The sequence below is a fragment of the Apostichopus japonicus genome, chromosome 12, assembly GCF_037975245.1.
Source record: "Apostichopus japonicus isolate 1M-3 chromosome 12, ASM3797524v1, whole genome shotgun sequence".
In the NCBI taxonomy this organism is placed as follows: Eukaryota; Metazoa; Echinodermata; class Holothuroidea; order Aspidochirotida; family Stichopodidae; genus Apostichopus; species Apostichopus japonicus.
In genome coordinates, this window is record NC_092572.1 from 31,648,473 (window position 1) to 31,664,483 (window position 16,011).

Below are 16,011 nucleotides of genomic sequence, written 5' to 3' on the forward strand. Positions count from 1 at the left end.
ATATCCTGCTTTTCTTTATGAGTTGTTCAGTACTTTGTTTGATTTTTCCTTCAAGATAATTGAGAAGAATGATATGAAAATCTTGCAAGAAAAACCATTTCCCTTTTTGAAAGAGGGACAATTACCTTTGAAGATATTACTTGAAAAGATACGGCCAGAGTCTTGGAAATGCATTGAAGACACAAACCAAAAGGTAATTAGGTTCTTGTCGGACATTATAAGAATCCAATGTAGTGGTAGCATGAGTTGACTACCATAAGCTTGTTCATATGTATTAATAAATATGAAGAGATCGTTAGAACATTTGCAAAAAAGATGTTTTAGCACCTTAACTAGTGCTTTCTTAAGCGTATTTTCGTTCGGTGATAGTGTACGAGTGGAAATTTCAGTCATTCATCCAGCACATGTATATACATTTATAAATTCATCCGTCACGTTCGCATGCTTGTTAGCACTTCGTTTTCACGTTATTTGTCCTACTTTGATTCAGTAATTGTTTAATATTAAGACCTATGTAACTACACCCTCGAATAGAATGTAGGAGAGCCCCGTTGAACTTGCTGATATAGGAACATGTATGTTAATAATGGTAGTATCGGTCACTTGTTAACCTGTATTTAAATGTTCTTACACAAATCAAAATATAAAATTGGTTGTCATTTAATGTATATTGAGGTTATGGGTTATATGTAAACATCTTTACATTGCAATAATTCCGCAACGTTAAGTTAGATTGTAACCAAACTTGGCATACAGTTGTTGGTTAATAACTGGTACATGTAGACCTATTTTTGGGGGGACAATCTGGACCCAAACATATTCCTGCCCCATTTATGGGATGAGTCGGCCCAAATTTTGTTTCCACTGCAAATGCATATGTGAAAAATTCTTTGGGCCAGATTTTGTGGCCCAATATTTTTTGGTCCACCATGTTTACATTGCATTCACTTTTCAACCGCAAGACTGATTGTAGCCAAACTTGGTATACACTAGTTGGTTAATAGTGGGTATTTGTAGGTCCAAATCTTTTGGAGCTATCTGGGCCCAAAGAATTTCGTGCCCATACACTTGGTAGAAAAATATCAATTTTCCTTTGTCGCAGGAAATTTCATTTAGGAAAATAGCGATGAGTATAGAAAATTCGTGCCCGTTTGACTTTGATCAAGTTGGAGAAGAAGATTGTACGTTTCACTTCAAAGCTTCTCAGGAGGAAACAATTGAATTGCGAGTCCCATACAAGGTTTGTAAATAGTTACGTAACCTACATTTGTCCTGATCCATTTCAGCATGCTGCTCATTTACCATTGGTATAACTTACGTAAATCTTGTCACCTTGAGGATAATTTGCATTAAACTTTTATGTCATTCTTGTGCAATTTAACCAACACATCAATGTTTTCATGCAATGAAAGTTTGCACTTTTGATAACATAGAGCTGTTTTAGGCTGCATTTGGCCAAAATAAATAAATGTCTCATTTTATAAATACATTAATGAAAATAATATTACTCACGTCATACCACAACTACACTTGAGTCTAACACTAAGTTACAGTAGAGCCGTCAGCCTAGACTTTAGCCCACTGTTAGTAAATTTCAAGAGATGTGATGATCATTCCTAATCTATCCTTTTCGGCCGTGGCAGTTAACCTTTTATATTTTCAGTATGCTTCTATGTTTAAATGTAATGACCGTCCTTTAATCTTTACATACATTCTAGCTTTTGTCCCCGGATGTTTAATTGTGGGCTAACATTGAAATAAAATGTTGCAAATATGCTCTGTGTGTTAAAGTAGTCTGAACTGTTTCTCCAACTGCTAGATTGTGGGGGCATCTGTTTTTATCAGTGGTGCCATTTTAATAGGTTTGCAGAGGTATGACCCTTATAAATTAGCTTTTTAATAGTTACTATTAATCCTAAGCGGACCAGACATTTTACATAAGTGAATTTAGTAAAGTGCTTTTCATCCTATATGCCAATATCTTGTAAATATATCCCATACAATTGTGTGTGACTCAATACAACACACTTGATTGCAGTAAGTGTTGGGAGCATCCCACTCAGGCAGTTCTGTACAGTTAGTGAATGTCCAACCCTCGAAGAACAGACACAAAGAATCTACACCTGCAGACACAGATACCTCTATGATGGTAACATTCAGTCTATTTATTATTTGAAAGTATATTTCATAAAAATAATGGTTGGTATGAGATGCCTTAAAAACAACATAAGGTATCAGACTGTTTATAAAATTGACCATTAAATTTGGTCATACACTTTCTTCGAAAATTTAAAGTAATGTTATCATAAACAAACTTAACTCATATCTCATTGCAGAGACTGGCAGCACCCCACTCAGACAGTCTTTCATTATCACTGACAAGGGATGTCCAACTTTCACAGCAGACAAGAAGTAATGAATCTTCAAAAGTAACATATGGCGCTTTGAGGGTAAAGTTGGAGCAGTAACAATCTTTCTTCTATTGAAGCGTGTTTGTAACATGCATACATGATTATGTATCAGGGCAATCAGTTTGTATAGCTTATCTCATAAAATACTGAAAATACATTATACTCTGTTACAGGATTTGTCATTACAACGGGGCTCTAAATGGAGACATGATAAATCTTTGAAGTTATACTCAGTAAGCATAGAATCCTTATAATTTGTTACAGATTTTGTCAGAAAAAATTCCAACAAATTGGAAAGATGTAGGTTGCAATCTTGGAATAGATGAGTCAAAGTTTAACAATCTTGTTAGAGATTTTACCAACGAGGGACACAAGGAAATTGTTTATAAGATGCTGTTGAGAAGAAATTATTTTCATGATTGGTATTCAATATGTTATTTGCCTGTAAGAAGGAAGCGAGGTCCATTCGAGGAAGGCGGTAGGCTATCAGTTAACAAATCTGTTAAATTAACAATAAATTACTGAATGCAAATATGAAAGAGAGACTCTGTGTTGAAATTAACATAAATATACAGTCGTGCAATAGTTTTTATTATTGTTATTAAGATCTGGTTAAATAAAATCTTGATGGTGAGATAAAAGGAATGAAACCAGCAGAAACAATAATGATTGAATTACAGGAAGGGTTAATTTAGTGAACAAACTGCCAGAAAAAAAAACACTCTGCTATTTATTTTTAACTTAGCAATGAGAGGAATTGTATGAAAAGCATGTATAATGTAATGGTAACTTTGTGTTCAGAGTGAGAACTGCGCGGAACCTAAAAAATTGGAACAATTAGATTAAGTTTTGTAATTTTCAAAGATTGAATATAAAGGTCATAAAGGTCTTACACAGTTATGATGATCAGATAAAGACATAAAAATATATGAAAATGTTGAGTTTCATACTGTAAACTTGAAAGTGTGTCCTTTCTGTTCCTTGTTAGTGACCAGATTGAATATATGGAATTGGCTATTTGTTATGCTGTCATAAGATATATTCTCCTCATTGCTGAACACGTCAATTGTTTTTCCTGTGAATTGAGTCAGACTTGACTCACAATTTTCTTGACCTGTTGATGTGACTTGACAACAAATGAACAGTGACCTGACATGACTTGACTTGCTTGTACAATGCCTTTGATTTGAATTTAATGGATTTTTTTTTAATGGAAATTATTAGAGTAGACTCTACGAATTTGTTATAAAAATTGGAAGCAATACTCTGCCCAATTGAAACAAATAATCAGTTTATTTGTTCTTACAAGTACATTGTACTTATGAAGGAAGACACATGTTGTGTATTGCAGAAGTGGCTAAAAATTGAGCATTTTAAAATGTTTTCTTGGCATATCCGAACTTGCTGGATTCTGGTGTAGACTATGAATTTAGTATGGTATTTTTCTTCAGAAAACTTGGCATTGACACCAGCATATCATCTGGGAAACCTTGACTACACTCACTTATGTTGGGAACGAATAGTTTGCAACTGATAGTATTGCATCATTAATATTGTAATATTACAAAGTACCATATGTCTTAAAGCAGCAATTTGCGTTGATTCTCGAGATTTTCCAATACTAGAATACTATACCAATGACGTAAACTAAGCTAACTGTAAAGTTTCAACTCAAACTATTCCCGAAAAGTGCAAAAAATATGACATTTTCTGATTTTCGTATTTTGAATCTTTGACTTCGATAGACTCCTCCCACTTGTAGGAACCTTGTGAATATGTATAACGGACAAGGTACTTTGAATGGCAAGGTAAACAGTAAACAAAAATCAGCTGAGGAGATGTACGTATTGCGCGAAGGGACAGTTACGCCATATCTCATTGCATACGATGCCCTAAAACCCCAAGAAAATTTGTCGCTCCGTGAAAATAAAACAGCAAGGATACATAAGAGAGAAAGTCATTGAACCAGAAGAACCTGATCGGTACGTAACATTCGCGAGAACGATATTGTTACATAGGCTAGTTACTGTAGTACAATCAGACTTACAAGTGTGTGACACTGGTTAGGCCTGCATAACGTTTATGTACACGCTGTGCATTGTGCACTAAAAGCAATGTAGCTATGAGTGTAGCGCAATGGGGGCCGTTAGTTTCCGGACCCGTTAGTTTCCTCTCTTGAAAAGCCTAAATTTCCTCCTCTAACAGCATGGGAGAAAATAACGTGTTTCAGGATAGGAAAGTAACGTTTCTCATAAGGAAATGCAATACGGCATATTGGCTAGGCCATGTGGAGATTTAAGTAGTGCTTTGCAGCAAGGGATTACCATGCCAATGAATGAGTCTATTTTTAGTGCCAAGTCATACATAAACATCTCTTCACTGATTGGTTGAATTTGAATAGGCGGTTATGTAGAGCTGCATGTGATAAATACTAAATGATTCGATGTGTCAGGGAGACACTTACCTCAGAATCATATAAAAGCCTTAATTACTTGCTGATTAACGTTCGCTGTGGGGAAAAAAGTATCAGATAGTCTTAGTTTTGTCTTTTGTGATTGTATTATGATAAAAACTTGATAGACATGGACAAATTGAGGAAAAACGGCGACCCTAACGCAAAATGCTGCTTTAAGCAGGACATGTTTTTAGAATTCATCATCTGTTTTCTCAAATGAGCTATATTATATACTGTAAGCATACATATCAATTAGTATTTGGAAGGGGGGAGTGGGTAGGGTGGGGCATGAAATATGCAGCTTGATTAAGCATTGTGCTAATACGAGGAATGAGAATATAGTTGCTGAGTTTATTCAATACTGGGTTGATTGTTATAAGTGGTGATATAAATATTTTGGTAGCCGTAAAAATCAATAGAAATCAACCTCACGAACCGTAACACAGTCAAAAATATAACAAGAAATCCCTAGGTTGCATATACATGTGACCTACATGTACAGTCCCCTAAAAGAGTACCCTAAAATAGACACAATTTTGTGCTTTTTACCTACAGTTTCTCATCCACTTATACCCCCTCCTTATGACAATACAACATGCTGCCCAGCCCCGATAACAAACATTAGCAGCTTTATTCAGTGAAGATATTGTAGATATCGTATTGCCATGTTTCAGGATTTCAACATAATATATCTCATACCTCCCTCTCCCAGTTACATTGCATATATATATATAGATAGATAGATGGATGGATGGATGGACGGACGGACGGACGGACGGACGGACGGACGGACGGACGGACGGACGGACGGACGGACGGACGGACGGACGGACGGACGGACGGACGGACGGACGGACGGACGGACGGACGGACGGACGGACGGACGGACGGACGGGCGGGCGGGCGGGCGGGCGGGCGGGCGGGCGGGCGGGCGGGCGGGCGGGCGGACGGACGGATAGAATATAGAGATATGTAGATAGATAGATAGATAGATATATATATATATATATATAGATAGATAGATATATATATATATATATATATATATATATATATATATATATATATATATATATATATATATATATATATATATATATATATATATATATACATAACGCATACCAGCATCACTTTACAAAAAGAACCTGTTGTCCCTTAAATTTCCATTAATGTGTTGTAATGCCTATACCTATAGCATGACTATAAGTTTCATTAATATTTGACTTGTTACTTGAATTGAACTGAGAAACATTAACTTGTGACTTCATTTGACTTGCGATAAAGTCAAATGACTTGTGATATAACTAGACCTGATGAAATCAATTGTACGGGGTGACTTGACTTGAATTGAGAAGCATTGACTTGTGACTTTATTGACTTGTAATGAAGTCAATGACCTGGGATAGACTTGACCTGATGAAATAAACTTTACCTGTGACTTGAATTGAGAAGATCGACTGGTGTATTTATGAGACCAATATATGACTTGGTTGCAACCTGGATCAAATAAAATTAAAGTTAAAAGTCCATGTTAACATATTTTATTTATATTTTTCTTGTTTTCTGATGTTAGGATGGAGGGGAAGATTCTGCAGCTAGCAGCTCTAATAAAGTACTTGATGCAGGACTATCTCAGTCACAGAAGAGGACTTATGATGAAAGTCTAACTGTCAAACAACCCCTAGAAAACATTGATCTGGAAGTCATAACAGAAAGTCTCAGGGTAATAATTTACATATACAATTAGATTCTGTTGTCCTGGAAACAGTCTTTTTTGGAGCATATAACACAAATTTGTGTTTTGCAGTTTGTCCATACTGGCTCTTAAAGTATACCTACTTTATTTTCAAACTTTATGGTTGCTTTCATATCTTTCATCATGAATAATTTCTACTAAAATGCTTACCGTCTAGTACTGATGCTGTTTATGATACCTTGTATGATACCAGTTTTATGAGGTATGTTCTTGCTGCAGTAAGTTTCATTTATGAGACTAAAATGTTTCAATAGTAAATGCAGTAACTTCAAAAGATTTCTGTCATACGACCAAGCCCTCATATAGCCGTGCCATGGTATGTAAATGAGCTTTAACACATTTGAGTGCGTCAATTAAATGCTGATTGTGCGCCTCTTGCCAACAATTTGTAATGTACACAGCTGACACACATGTTTGCAACTTGTGCACAAGAAGGATACAACCGGCACAATGTTGGTTAACAAGTCAACTTTTGGAGATTACATACAATAAGTTTGCTAAGAACTGAGCACAACTTTCCACAGTTTCAACCACTTTCTTGTGCATGGATTCTAGTCTTGGGTGCAGCATCAGTTTCTTTGAGCGTGGAAGTGGGTGTACAAACTTCAATGCAATCACGCAAATAATACTAATACTAAGAGTTTCTGTGAGTGTGCAAGCTGAATAGCAGCAAGCAATTAGTACTGACAAGGTTTGGGGGTTCCGCTGTTTTATTAAATTTCGTTCCCTCAAGAAGTGTTTATGTTGATCAAATAGTTCCTTTAAACTTAATAGATATTAACATGTTCATTTAGGTCCTTTATTCCCGTAGACTGAGTTCGTTGGAAAAACACAATGCAATTGATTGACAATGCATATCTCCCCCCCCCCCCCTCAGCTAGAGCTTTCTTTCCCCAGCGCACACCTGCGTTACACACTACACTCCCATTTACTGCCTTAGATCAATATCAAAACTGCTATTCTGGTTATGGGATTGTCCTGTCCTACAACACAACTTCTTTTGTACGCTTTTGCAATCTTAACAATAATAACAACATTTCTTGCGCTTTGAATTGCATCTAGCATTTCAACATGGAAAAAAAATGGGTTTAATCTTGGCTACTGACTTAGCTTATTGGGGCCAGCAAGGGTAAATTTTGAACAGTTTAAATCTCCAGAACATGGGCATCAATTGAGGTTATGTATGCATGGTAGGATATCTGTCTGTACTTTAAAGTGTTTAGAGAATTTGGAGTAGGTCACAGTTCATTTAAGTCACCAGTGGTCAAAACTTGAAATCCTTGTAAACACGAGGATCTCCATATGGGAAACCATTATTAGCTCTCGTATTTAGCATGTGTCTTTCATATAGTGAGTACAAGAATCCTATTACTTTGGATGAAAGTCACAGGTCATGTGGGGTCAGCTGAGGTCCAAATATCAAAAATACTGTATCTTGAGAACTTTAAGTTCGGGAGAGATAATAAATGCATGGTACATTATCCAAATGATAAGTAAAACTGCTTCACAATTTTGTACAGGTGAAAGATCATTTAAGGTTTGAAAAAGTCAAACCCAACCAAATTTCTAAAGGTCAGGTCTCAAGAATCAGAAGGTGAAAGGTCTTTTGAGGTCAACAGATGTCAAAGTATGAAAATCTTGTGAATTCACCAGTGGTCAAAACTTCCTATCTTAAATGCAGTTTTACATTCAAAATTCTCAATTGTGGCCAGTAAGGATCACTTTTATGCCCAATTCTGGCGACCTGTTTACTTGTCAATATAATATTGTGTGTCTTACCTCATTTCAGCATATTTATCTGCAGGACATATCAGCAGCATCCCTCTCAGGCAATCCTGCGCCATCACAGTCAGCAGATGTCCCACACTCAAAGAAGAGACGCTTTAATGAATCTACAGCTGTAGTGATGGTAAAGTTCATTCTATTGATCATCTCAGAATATCTTCCAAAATATTGATAATTTCGACAGAAAATTATATAGCAGCAAACAGAAAAGCGAGCCTGTTAAGTACTGATCACAAGTCACAATGTTGGATGTTGCAGTTGCACATATTGAAATGAAACTTTAAAAATTTGTGGGAAGGAAATAATAAAATGTATCAAATAGCCATGGTCGGACATTTACCATTCGTCAAGCGGGATATTAAACAATTTCAAGACCGACTTCAAGACCAACCACTCTTTGTGATTGACTGCAGTGACTAGCTGAGCAACATTTGAAACACTAACCAATAAAAGCAGCAACTTGCTTTATGATTGCAACTTGAACCATGACATTTCTCTGGCGTGTATCTCAGGGACCTTGCGAGGGTCCAGGGACCCAACCCCTGGTAGCTCAAGCGTTTTCAGATATCCTTTGTCTTTAAGAAACAAGTTTAAAGCACAAAATGCGTTTGAGAGAGAAAAACAGCACTGAACTGACTTGGCTTTTTGCAAATTGACTGCAGTGACTAGCTGAGAGTTTCTAACAGCAATTTTAAAAGCAAAAAATATGTGTGAAAGAGAGAAATCAACTTATATGGAATGCATTTCAAAGCAGTGTCGAGTGTCTAGGGAGGGGGGAACCCCCAGAAGTTGTAAATTTTGAGATATGACTTGTTTCCTTGTAGCGACTTTGAAGAATAATAGCACATGTCAGGAAGAGGAATTTAATGTCTGTATGAGGTGTTTCAAGCCTGGAAACCTTTCAGAAACTTCTTGTAGCTTTTTTAGCTTCAGCACAGAATGCATAGCAATGTCATAGGAATATATTTCAAAGTCCTCTGGGGGATTCAGAGGGAAAATAACCACAAAGGTGCCACAATTTTGTTAGCCTAATATTACCCAAATAAAGGAAATTAGGCAGAAGGCAAAGTGAGATTTGTTTACTGCAGCCGGCTTGGAGTCAAATGCGGCGGGGGAATCCCCAAGTTTGCAGTCACTGGTTTAATGATGATAATTCTGAACTTTGTGATCATTCTAAAAAAAATAACTTTAAAGGATGTGATGTATGTACAAGGACATGATGAATAAAAAACACAAAATTTGTTATGTTAAATTTCTTCCTCCTGTAAGCTTGGCCTGTAATCCTAGTAATCATGGTAAATGATATAAAGCATGTGTGAACTTGCACACATGATTTGTGAATGCATTTTGATAATGATAGTATTTTATGCATTGCTACATATTGAAAGCGTCATTAGGCAATGTAGGAAAGCTCTAAAACGTGGTAACTCTAAAAGTTGAGAGCTGCATTACATACATAATTCCATGTGGATTCACCAAAGTGATTACAATAATTGTTAATTGTAGAAGTCATAGGTGATTTGAGGTCAACAAGTCTAAAGTCCTTGTAAGCATAACATTATTGAAGTTTACCATGGTAGTTAATATTGACCTCAAATGACCTTTCACCTCCACACAATCAATAGGATTTCATGTTTGTACATGTAATTTGGATCTGCTTTAGTAATTACACGTATCCTTTCAGTCTTACAACATATGTTAAGCTTGGATGAGCTTCATACTTGCTCTATAGAGGTGCTCTCAAATACAAGACTCCTTTGGTCTCTTTGGTAAAGGTCAGATGTCTGTTGAGGTCAACATAGTGAAAGTATGAAATCTCATGAACAGTTTGTGAATTAACCAGTGGTCAAACTTTCAATCTTGTCTGCACTGCTATATCAAATATATATTAATGTGGCAAATAAGGATTCACTAAGCCTAACTGGCTACCTGGTTTATTTAGCAATATCCTAACTGTGTGTTTAATAACTCATTTCAACATATTTATCTGCAGGACGTATCATCATCATCCCTCTCAGGCTTTCCTATGCCATCACAGTCAGCAGATGTCCCACACTCACACTCAAAGAAGAGACGCTTTAATGAATCTACAGCTGCAGTGATGGTAAAGTTCAGTCTATTGATCATCTCAGAATATCTTCCAAAATATTGATAATTTCGACTGTAAACCTATATCAGTAGCAAACAGAAAAGCGAGCCTGTTAAATATTGCTCACAAGTGACAATGTTGGATGTTGCGCATACTGAATTGAAATGTAAAATGGAAGGAAATCAAATATTGTATCATGTAACCATGGCGGAACATTTACCATTTGAATTATTTCATGATTACGTGTATATTCATGTATTCTATGTAGGATATTTAATTGGGAGAGGGAATTTAAAAGTACCTGGTTTACTATAAAGTTCATTTCCTGTCTAGTTATTGGCCAAATTATCACTTTCAATAAAAAGCATTGCAGCAGGAGTTCTTTGATGCATGCCATTCACCGCATACCAGCATAGCTACACAAAAATAACCTGTTGGCCTGTAACTGTTGATGTGTTTTAATGCCTATACCTATAGTATGACTATATAAGTTGCTTTTATATTTGACTTACAACTTGCCTTGGACTGAGAAACATTGACTTGTGACTTGGTTTGATTTGCACTAAAGTCAAATGACTTGTGATAGACATGACATAATGATATAAAATTTACCTGTAGCTTTGCTTAAATTGAGAAACATTTGTGACTTGATATGACTTGTGATAAAATCGAATGACCTGTTACAGTCTTAACCTGATGAAATAAACTTTACCTTTGACTTTACTTGAATTGAGAAACATTGACTGATGTATTAATGTGACAAAATAAATGACTTGGTTAAGACACTGAATCACAAGATTTAAAGAAGAATTAAACCCTGGGGTTTTTCACTGACCTTATCGTAGAGACTAATATTCTTACACCCTCTGTGAAATAACTAGGCAAAATTACCTTTCCCCAAATTTCCAGGAATGCTCTAGTTTTTTCTTCTATTAACCAACTGTTGGCGGCCATTATGTAAAGAATGTCGCTTCCAAAATGCCTTCTTGCAGCCACATCATAAGTTACACATTCTCCTCTCTGCATATGAACTGTACACTTGCTCTTAGAGATTGCTTGGAAGCTGGTCGAAAATGTTGGAGTACCGAGCATTTGGTTGTTCAAAAAGAAGAGCGGAAAAGGAGCAGGGAAGGGAAAACGATATTATGTTATTTCTGACGGGAATAGGGTTTCATAGAAAAAGGAACAAACAAAAGCACCAGACTGGCCCCTCCGTCGCAGAACTGTTACTAGTGTTGGAAGTTCTAACATCATAGTAACTGCCAGTGTCGGCCACAGTTCCAATCTGCTTAACAAGGTCTATAGGTCTCGTTGTCTCATTTCCTCCACTGTGTATTCAGGCTGGATTTGATAGCAGGTCAAGTCCAAATGCATCCATGTTCTCATGTTTTGAAAACCTCCCTAGCCCTGAAAGTGTTGGTAAGAAAATATTTTCTACATATTGCCTTAGTTATCGTGAATGGCACGTAATAATTGTTTGTCTTGAAATGCAATATGTGGCTCGCTTACCAAACAAGCGGGAACTTCCGGAATTTAAACAAAATGGCGAATGCCATGGGTAACAATTAAATCAATTTGTAAGCTTGAAAGAAATGTTTACAAGCATTCGTGTTGCTTCTGTTGAAAATAGCTTATTGCAAAACATTTTTAAGTAAAAAGTCCATGTGTAATATAAATATTTATATTTTTCTTGTTTTCTGATGTTAGGCTGGAGTGGAAGATTCTGCAGCTAGCAGCTCTAATAAAGTAGTTGATGCAGGATTATCTCAGTCACAGCAGAAGACTGGTGATGGAAGTCTAACTGTCAAACAACCCATGGAAAACATTGATCTAGAAGTCAGGACAGGATGTCTCAGGGTAATAATTTACATGTACAAGATTCTGTTGTCCTAATAAAAGAGTCTTTTTTTTCATACTACATAAATTGGTGCTTTACAGTCCAACTGGCCCTTCAGGCATACCTACTTTGACGTTAAAGTTCCATGGTTTGCTTGTATATATTACATCATGATTTATTTCTACTAAAATGCTTGCCATCTAGTACTGATGATATTTTGTGATAACTGATTTTAATGAAGTATGTGCTTGCTGCAGTTAGATTAAATGAGACTGAAATGTTTCAATAGTGAATGAATTAACTTCTATAGATATTTGACAGCATACGACCAAGCCCTCATGAATCCGTGCCATGTTTTATTTAAGACCTTAATAAATTAGAGTTAGTCAATTAAATGCTGGCTGTGCTCCTTTTGTCAACAATTTGCAATGTTCACAACTGACATACATGTTATCAACTTGTACACAAGAAGGATACAACCGGCACAATGTTGGTTCATAAGTCAACTTTTGGAGATTACATACAATAAATTAAGTACTAAGCACAACTTTTCACAGCTTCAACCATTGTCGTGTGCATAGATTCTAGTTTTGGGTCCAGCTTCAGTTTCCCTGAGTGTGTAAAGTGGAAGTGAGTGTACAAACTTAAATGCAATTAGGTAACTATGAGTTTTTGGGGGATCTGTATGATTAGATTTTGTGTTTATGGTGATCAAAAAGTTCCAATAAATAATTGATATTAGCATGTTCATTGGATCCTTTGTTCCCTCGGAGACTTAATTAGTTGGAAATGCACAATGCAAATGATTGACCGGGCACGTCTCTTCTCGCCGCTTTGTCAAATTTCAAACGCCTTGTAAACTCGCAAGGTAGAGATATGATGAATTCTCATATGTAGCACATGGATGCATGTTATTGTTTTTTTTTTTTTTAGTTCAAAGGCCATTTGAGGTCAACAGAGGTCAAAATATCTGAACACTTTTGTAAGCTATCAAATTCAAAATGGAATGCTTGAATATACTAATGGAGTACAATAACTCTTTTGTTTCTTCAGAGGTCAAAGGTCATTTAAGGTGGTTAGTACCAAACATGTCACAGTATATACTTTAACAACTGCAGGTGAAAATTATAGTTGGTTGATTGTTGCCCATAATGTGTACTACCTATATTTAGCCAAAGCAATATTTATAGATGCTATACCTTCCTCTAGAAGGTTGCACATTTCTCAATGGCTTTTCTGTAAACCTGTGTTAAGCAAGGGGATTGCATCATTCTCCTGAAATTTCATATTTTACATGGGATGGGGAATGTGGGGAAAATTGGGGGAAATTCACAAACTGCTTTGAGTGACTCCACTCTTGGAATTTAGTGACTCATGACGCACATGTTAACTCTGCCATTCTGTATCATGCTTTATTATATATATAAATGATATACAGCAGGTGTCAGTTATAGTATAATTTGTAAATGAACAATAATTGGAACACGATGGATTCATATTACTTCACTCTCTAATCAATTCATCAATCGTTATTAAATTCTTTGACAGGGGACCTGATAGAGAACTGATTTAGTTTGTGTATGTTCTACTCATGTATCTAATCATATTACAGGATCTCTCCGGGAAAATTCCAAAAGAATGGAAAAATATAGGTAGAAATCTTGGACTAAAGGACCCAGAGCTTTGTATACTTGAGAGAGATAATAACAACCAGGGACACAAGGAAACTGTGTATCAGATGCTGCGGACTTGGAAACAAAGCCATGGCAGTAAAGCCACATATCGAGTACTGGGAGAGGCTTTAGGAGCAGCTGGCCGCAGAGACCTGCAAGAGATGCTGTACAAGCAGGGTAAATATCTAATGTTATACCTCAAAGGAACATAGCAATTAAATATATAACTGTTTCATACATAAAACTACTTTCTGCTACAGATACCGACTTTACCATTTAAAGTAAACTTGATTTCCTTCTGCAACATTAAAACAGCAAATAAACTGTTTTGAATCTCACTTTAACAACTTTCACATTAATGAAGTGGACATATTTTCCTCCCTTGTCTGTGTAGGGTATTCTGTATCATTTGATATGCACATAAAGCACATTAAAATTGTTTATAGCCAATCAGCATTAAAATATCTTGTTGTCTCTCACGTATAGACCACTTTATTTCATTAAATATTTGTTTTACTCATCTCACCTGTTCAGCTGGTATCAAACAAGAAAACTAATGAGTGGCTAGAAACAGGCCAGAGTTCATACTGAGGAAAAAGCGTCCAATATGCAGCCAATCCGTCGGACGGAAGAGATCTCACAACTGCTCATTTCCTGGAGGAAGAAATACAATAGTGAGACGACTTGTAGTGTTCTTTACAAACAGTTGACAGATTCTTGTAGGAAAGAAAATATGTTAAGTCAAGGTGAGAACATTTGAAACATGTTACTATGATAACTCATATTTGAAATATTTAAAATGGGAGCTGAGAGTACCTGACTTGAATGGATGTGAGAAAATAATAGTCACAAACCTAAAACTCTCTTAAAGCAATGATCACATTTTACAGTTGCGTATCAACTTTCATTTACTTTTCAGTTATTTGTAAATTTCAGCTTTTAGACTGATATCATAACATTCATAACATATCAATGGAAGACATGCATTTTTAATGAGCTTCCATCATTGTTACAGCTATGAATATGCATATCAGTTTTCCCGTCGTTATGTTTACAACATTTATATCATTGATCATTTCAGAGTCAGTAGGTATGACTGGATCAGAGATCTCTATTGGAATTGGAAAGCAATATTCAAACAGGTACAAAAGATTACTGCATTTTCACTGTTTGATCTATTCTAGTCTCATTACTAATAACCAGGATTGATTGGTCTTCTACCACTAGATACAAGACCGTCTCAAATCATCTTGTCATAATATATTAGTTAAATGTTAACAATCAGATTTCGAACATGGGATTCGCCATTAGAATAATTTTAGTACTTCGTACCAAATTACATTACAAAGTTATATTGATGCAACTGCTTTTAATATGTTTTTTTTTTTGTTCTTTATAGATGCTTACATGATATCATGAACTGTATCAGCCTGTGATGTTTCTTTTGCAAATCCTACACAGTTGCGATGTGTATATAACAGCTGTATCCAAGCACTAAGAAAGCATAGTGATCTTCATATGTTATGCCAGGTATGCATTGTGCACATTTTACACTGCTTTTGAGACATTGTTTCTTCTTACCCATATCTGCGATAGCTAAGTCAGTGGAGCTAAGTTTACGCGATTGGCTAAGAAGTGCAAGGTTACATATATTCAGTGTCTTTCTAGTTAATGTTGACTGATGTACCTTAATTTAAGATGGGAATGTGATTTAAGGTTCTTGACCTAATTGATGTAACAAAGCCATTTTACACTTTTAGCCATTAGCTATTACCAATGTCCTGTTTACCTTTAACTTTCGTTTGGGATCATGTGTCAAATTTAGTATGGATATTAAACGGTTTTCTTTGCCTCTTTTTCATTATTTGATTTATTTGTTAAATCTAATAGTGGAATGACAAAATGTAGTTGAGTTTAGTGACAATTGATTTACTATGAAACCTTTGTCAAATGCAAATACTGTCAAGGTGTGGTAATTGACCAACAGGAACATTGTTAATAA

At 35.9% G+C, this 16,011-nt stretch overlaps 1 protein-coding gene across 8 annotated transcripts in view; it reads left to right on the forward strand.

The window, feature by feature from the left end:
- The window catches only part of LOC139977727 (uncharacterized), a 159,811-nt gene that overhangs the window by 139,495 nt on the left and 4,305 nt on the right, over positions 1-16,011 (forward strand). For 5 of the 8 annotated variants that reach the window (XM_071987255.1, XM_071987256.1, XM_071987257.1 and 2 more), the window contains 11 exons: positions 56-193; positions 1,103-1,240; positions 2,337-2,450; positions 6,443-6,592; positions 8,415-8,534; positions 10,404-10,514; positions 12,207-12,356; positions 13,949-14,186; positions 14,544-14,755; positions 15,091-15,151; positions 15,409-15,539. In XM_071987255.1, coding sequence (XP_071843356.1) covers positions 56-193; positions 1,103-1,240; positions 2,337-2,450; positions 6,443-6,592; positions 8,415-8,534; positions 10,404-10,514; positions 12,207-12,356; positions 13,949-14,186; positions 14,544-14,566 — 1,182 coding nt within the window. In that variant the 3' untranslated portion in view covers positions 14,567-14,755; positions 15,091-15,151; positions 15,409-15,539. Of the gene's footprint in view, positions 1-30; positions 194-1,102; positions 1,241-2,038; positions 2,150-2,336; positions 2,451-6,442; positions 6,593-8,414; positions 8,535-10,403; positions 10,515-12,206; positions 12,357-13,948; positions 14,187-14,543; positions 14,756-15,090; positions 15,152-15,408; positions 15,540-16,011 lie in introns of those variants that run through there. The other 3 variants (XM_071987258.1, XM_071987260.1, XM_071987262.1) reach the window with 3 other exon arrangements.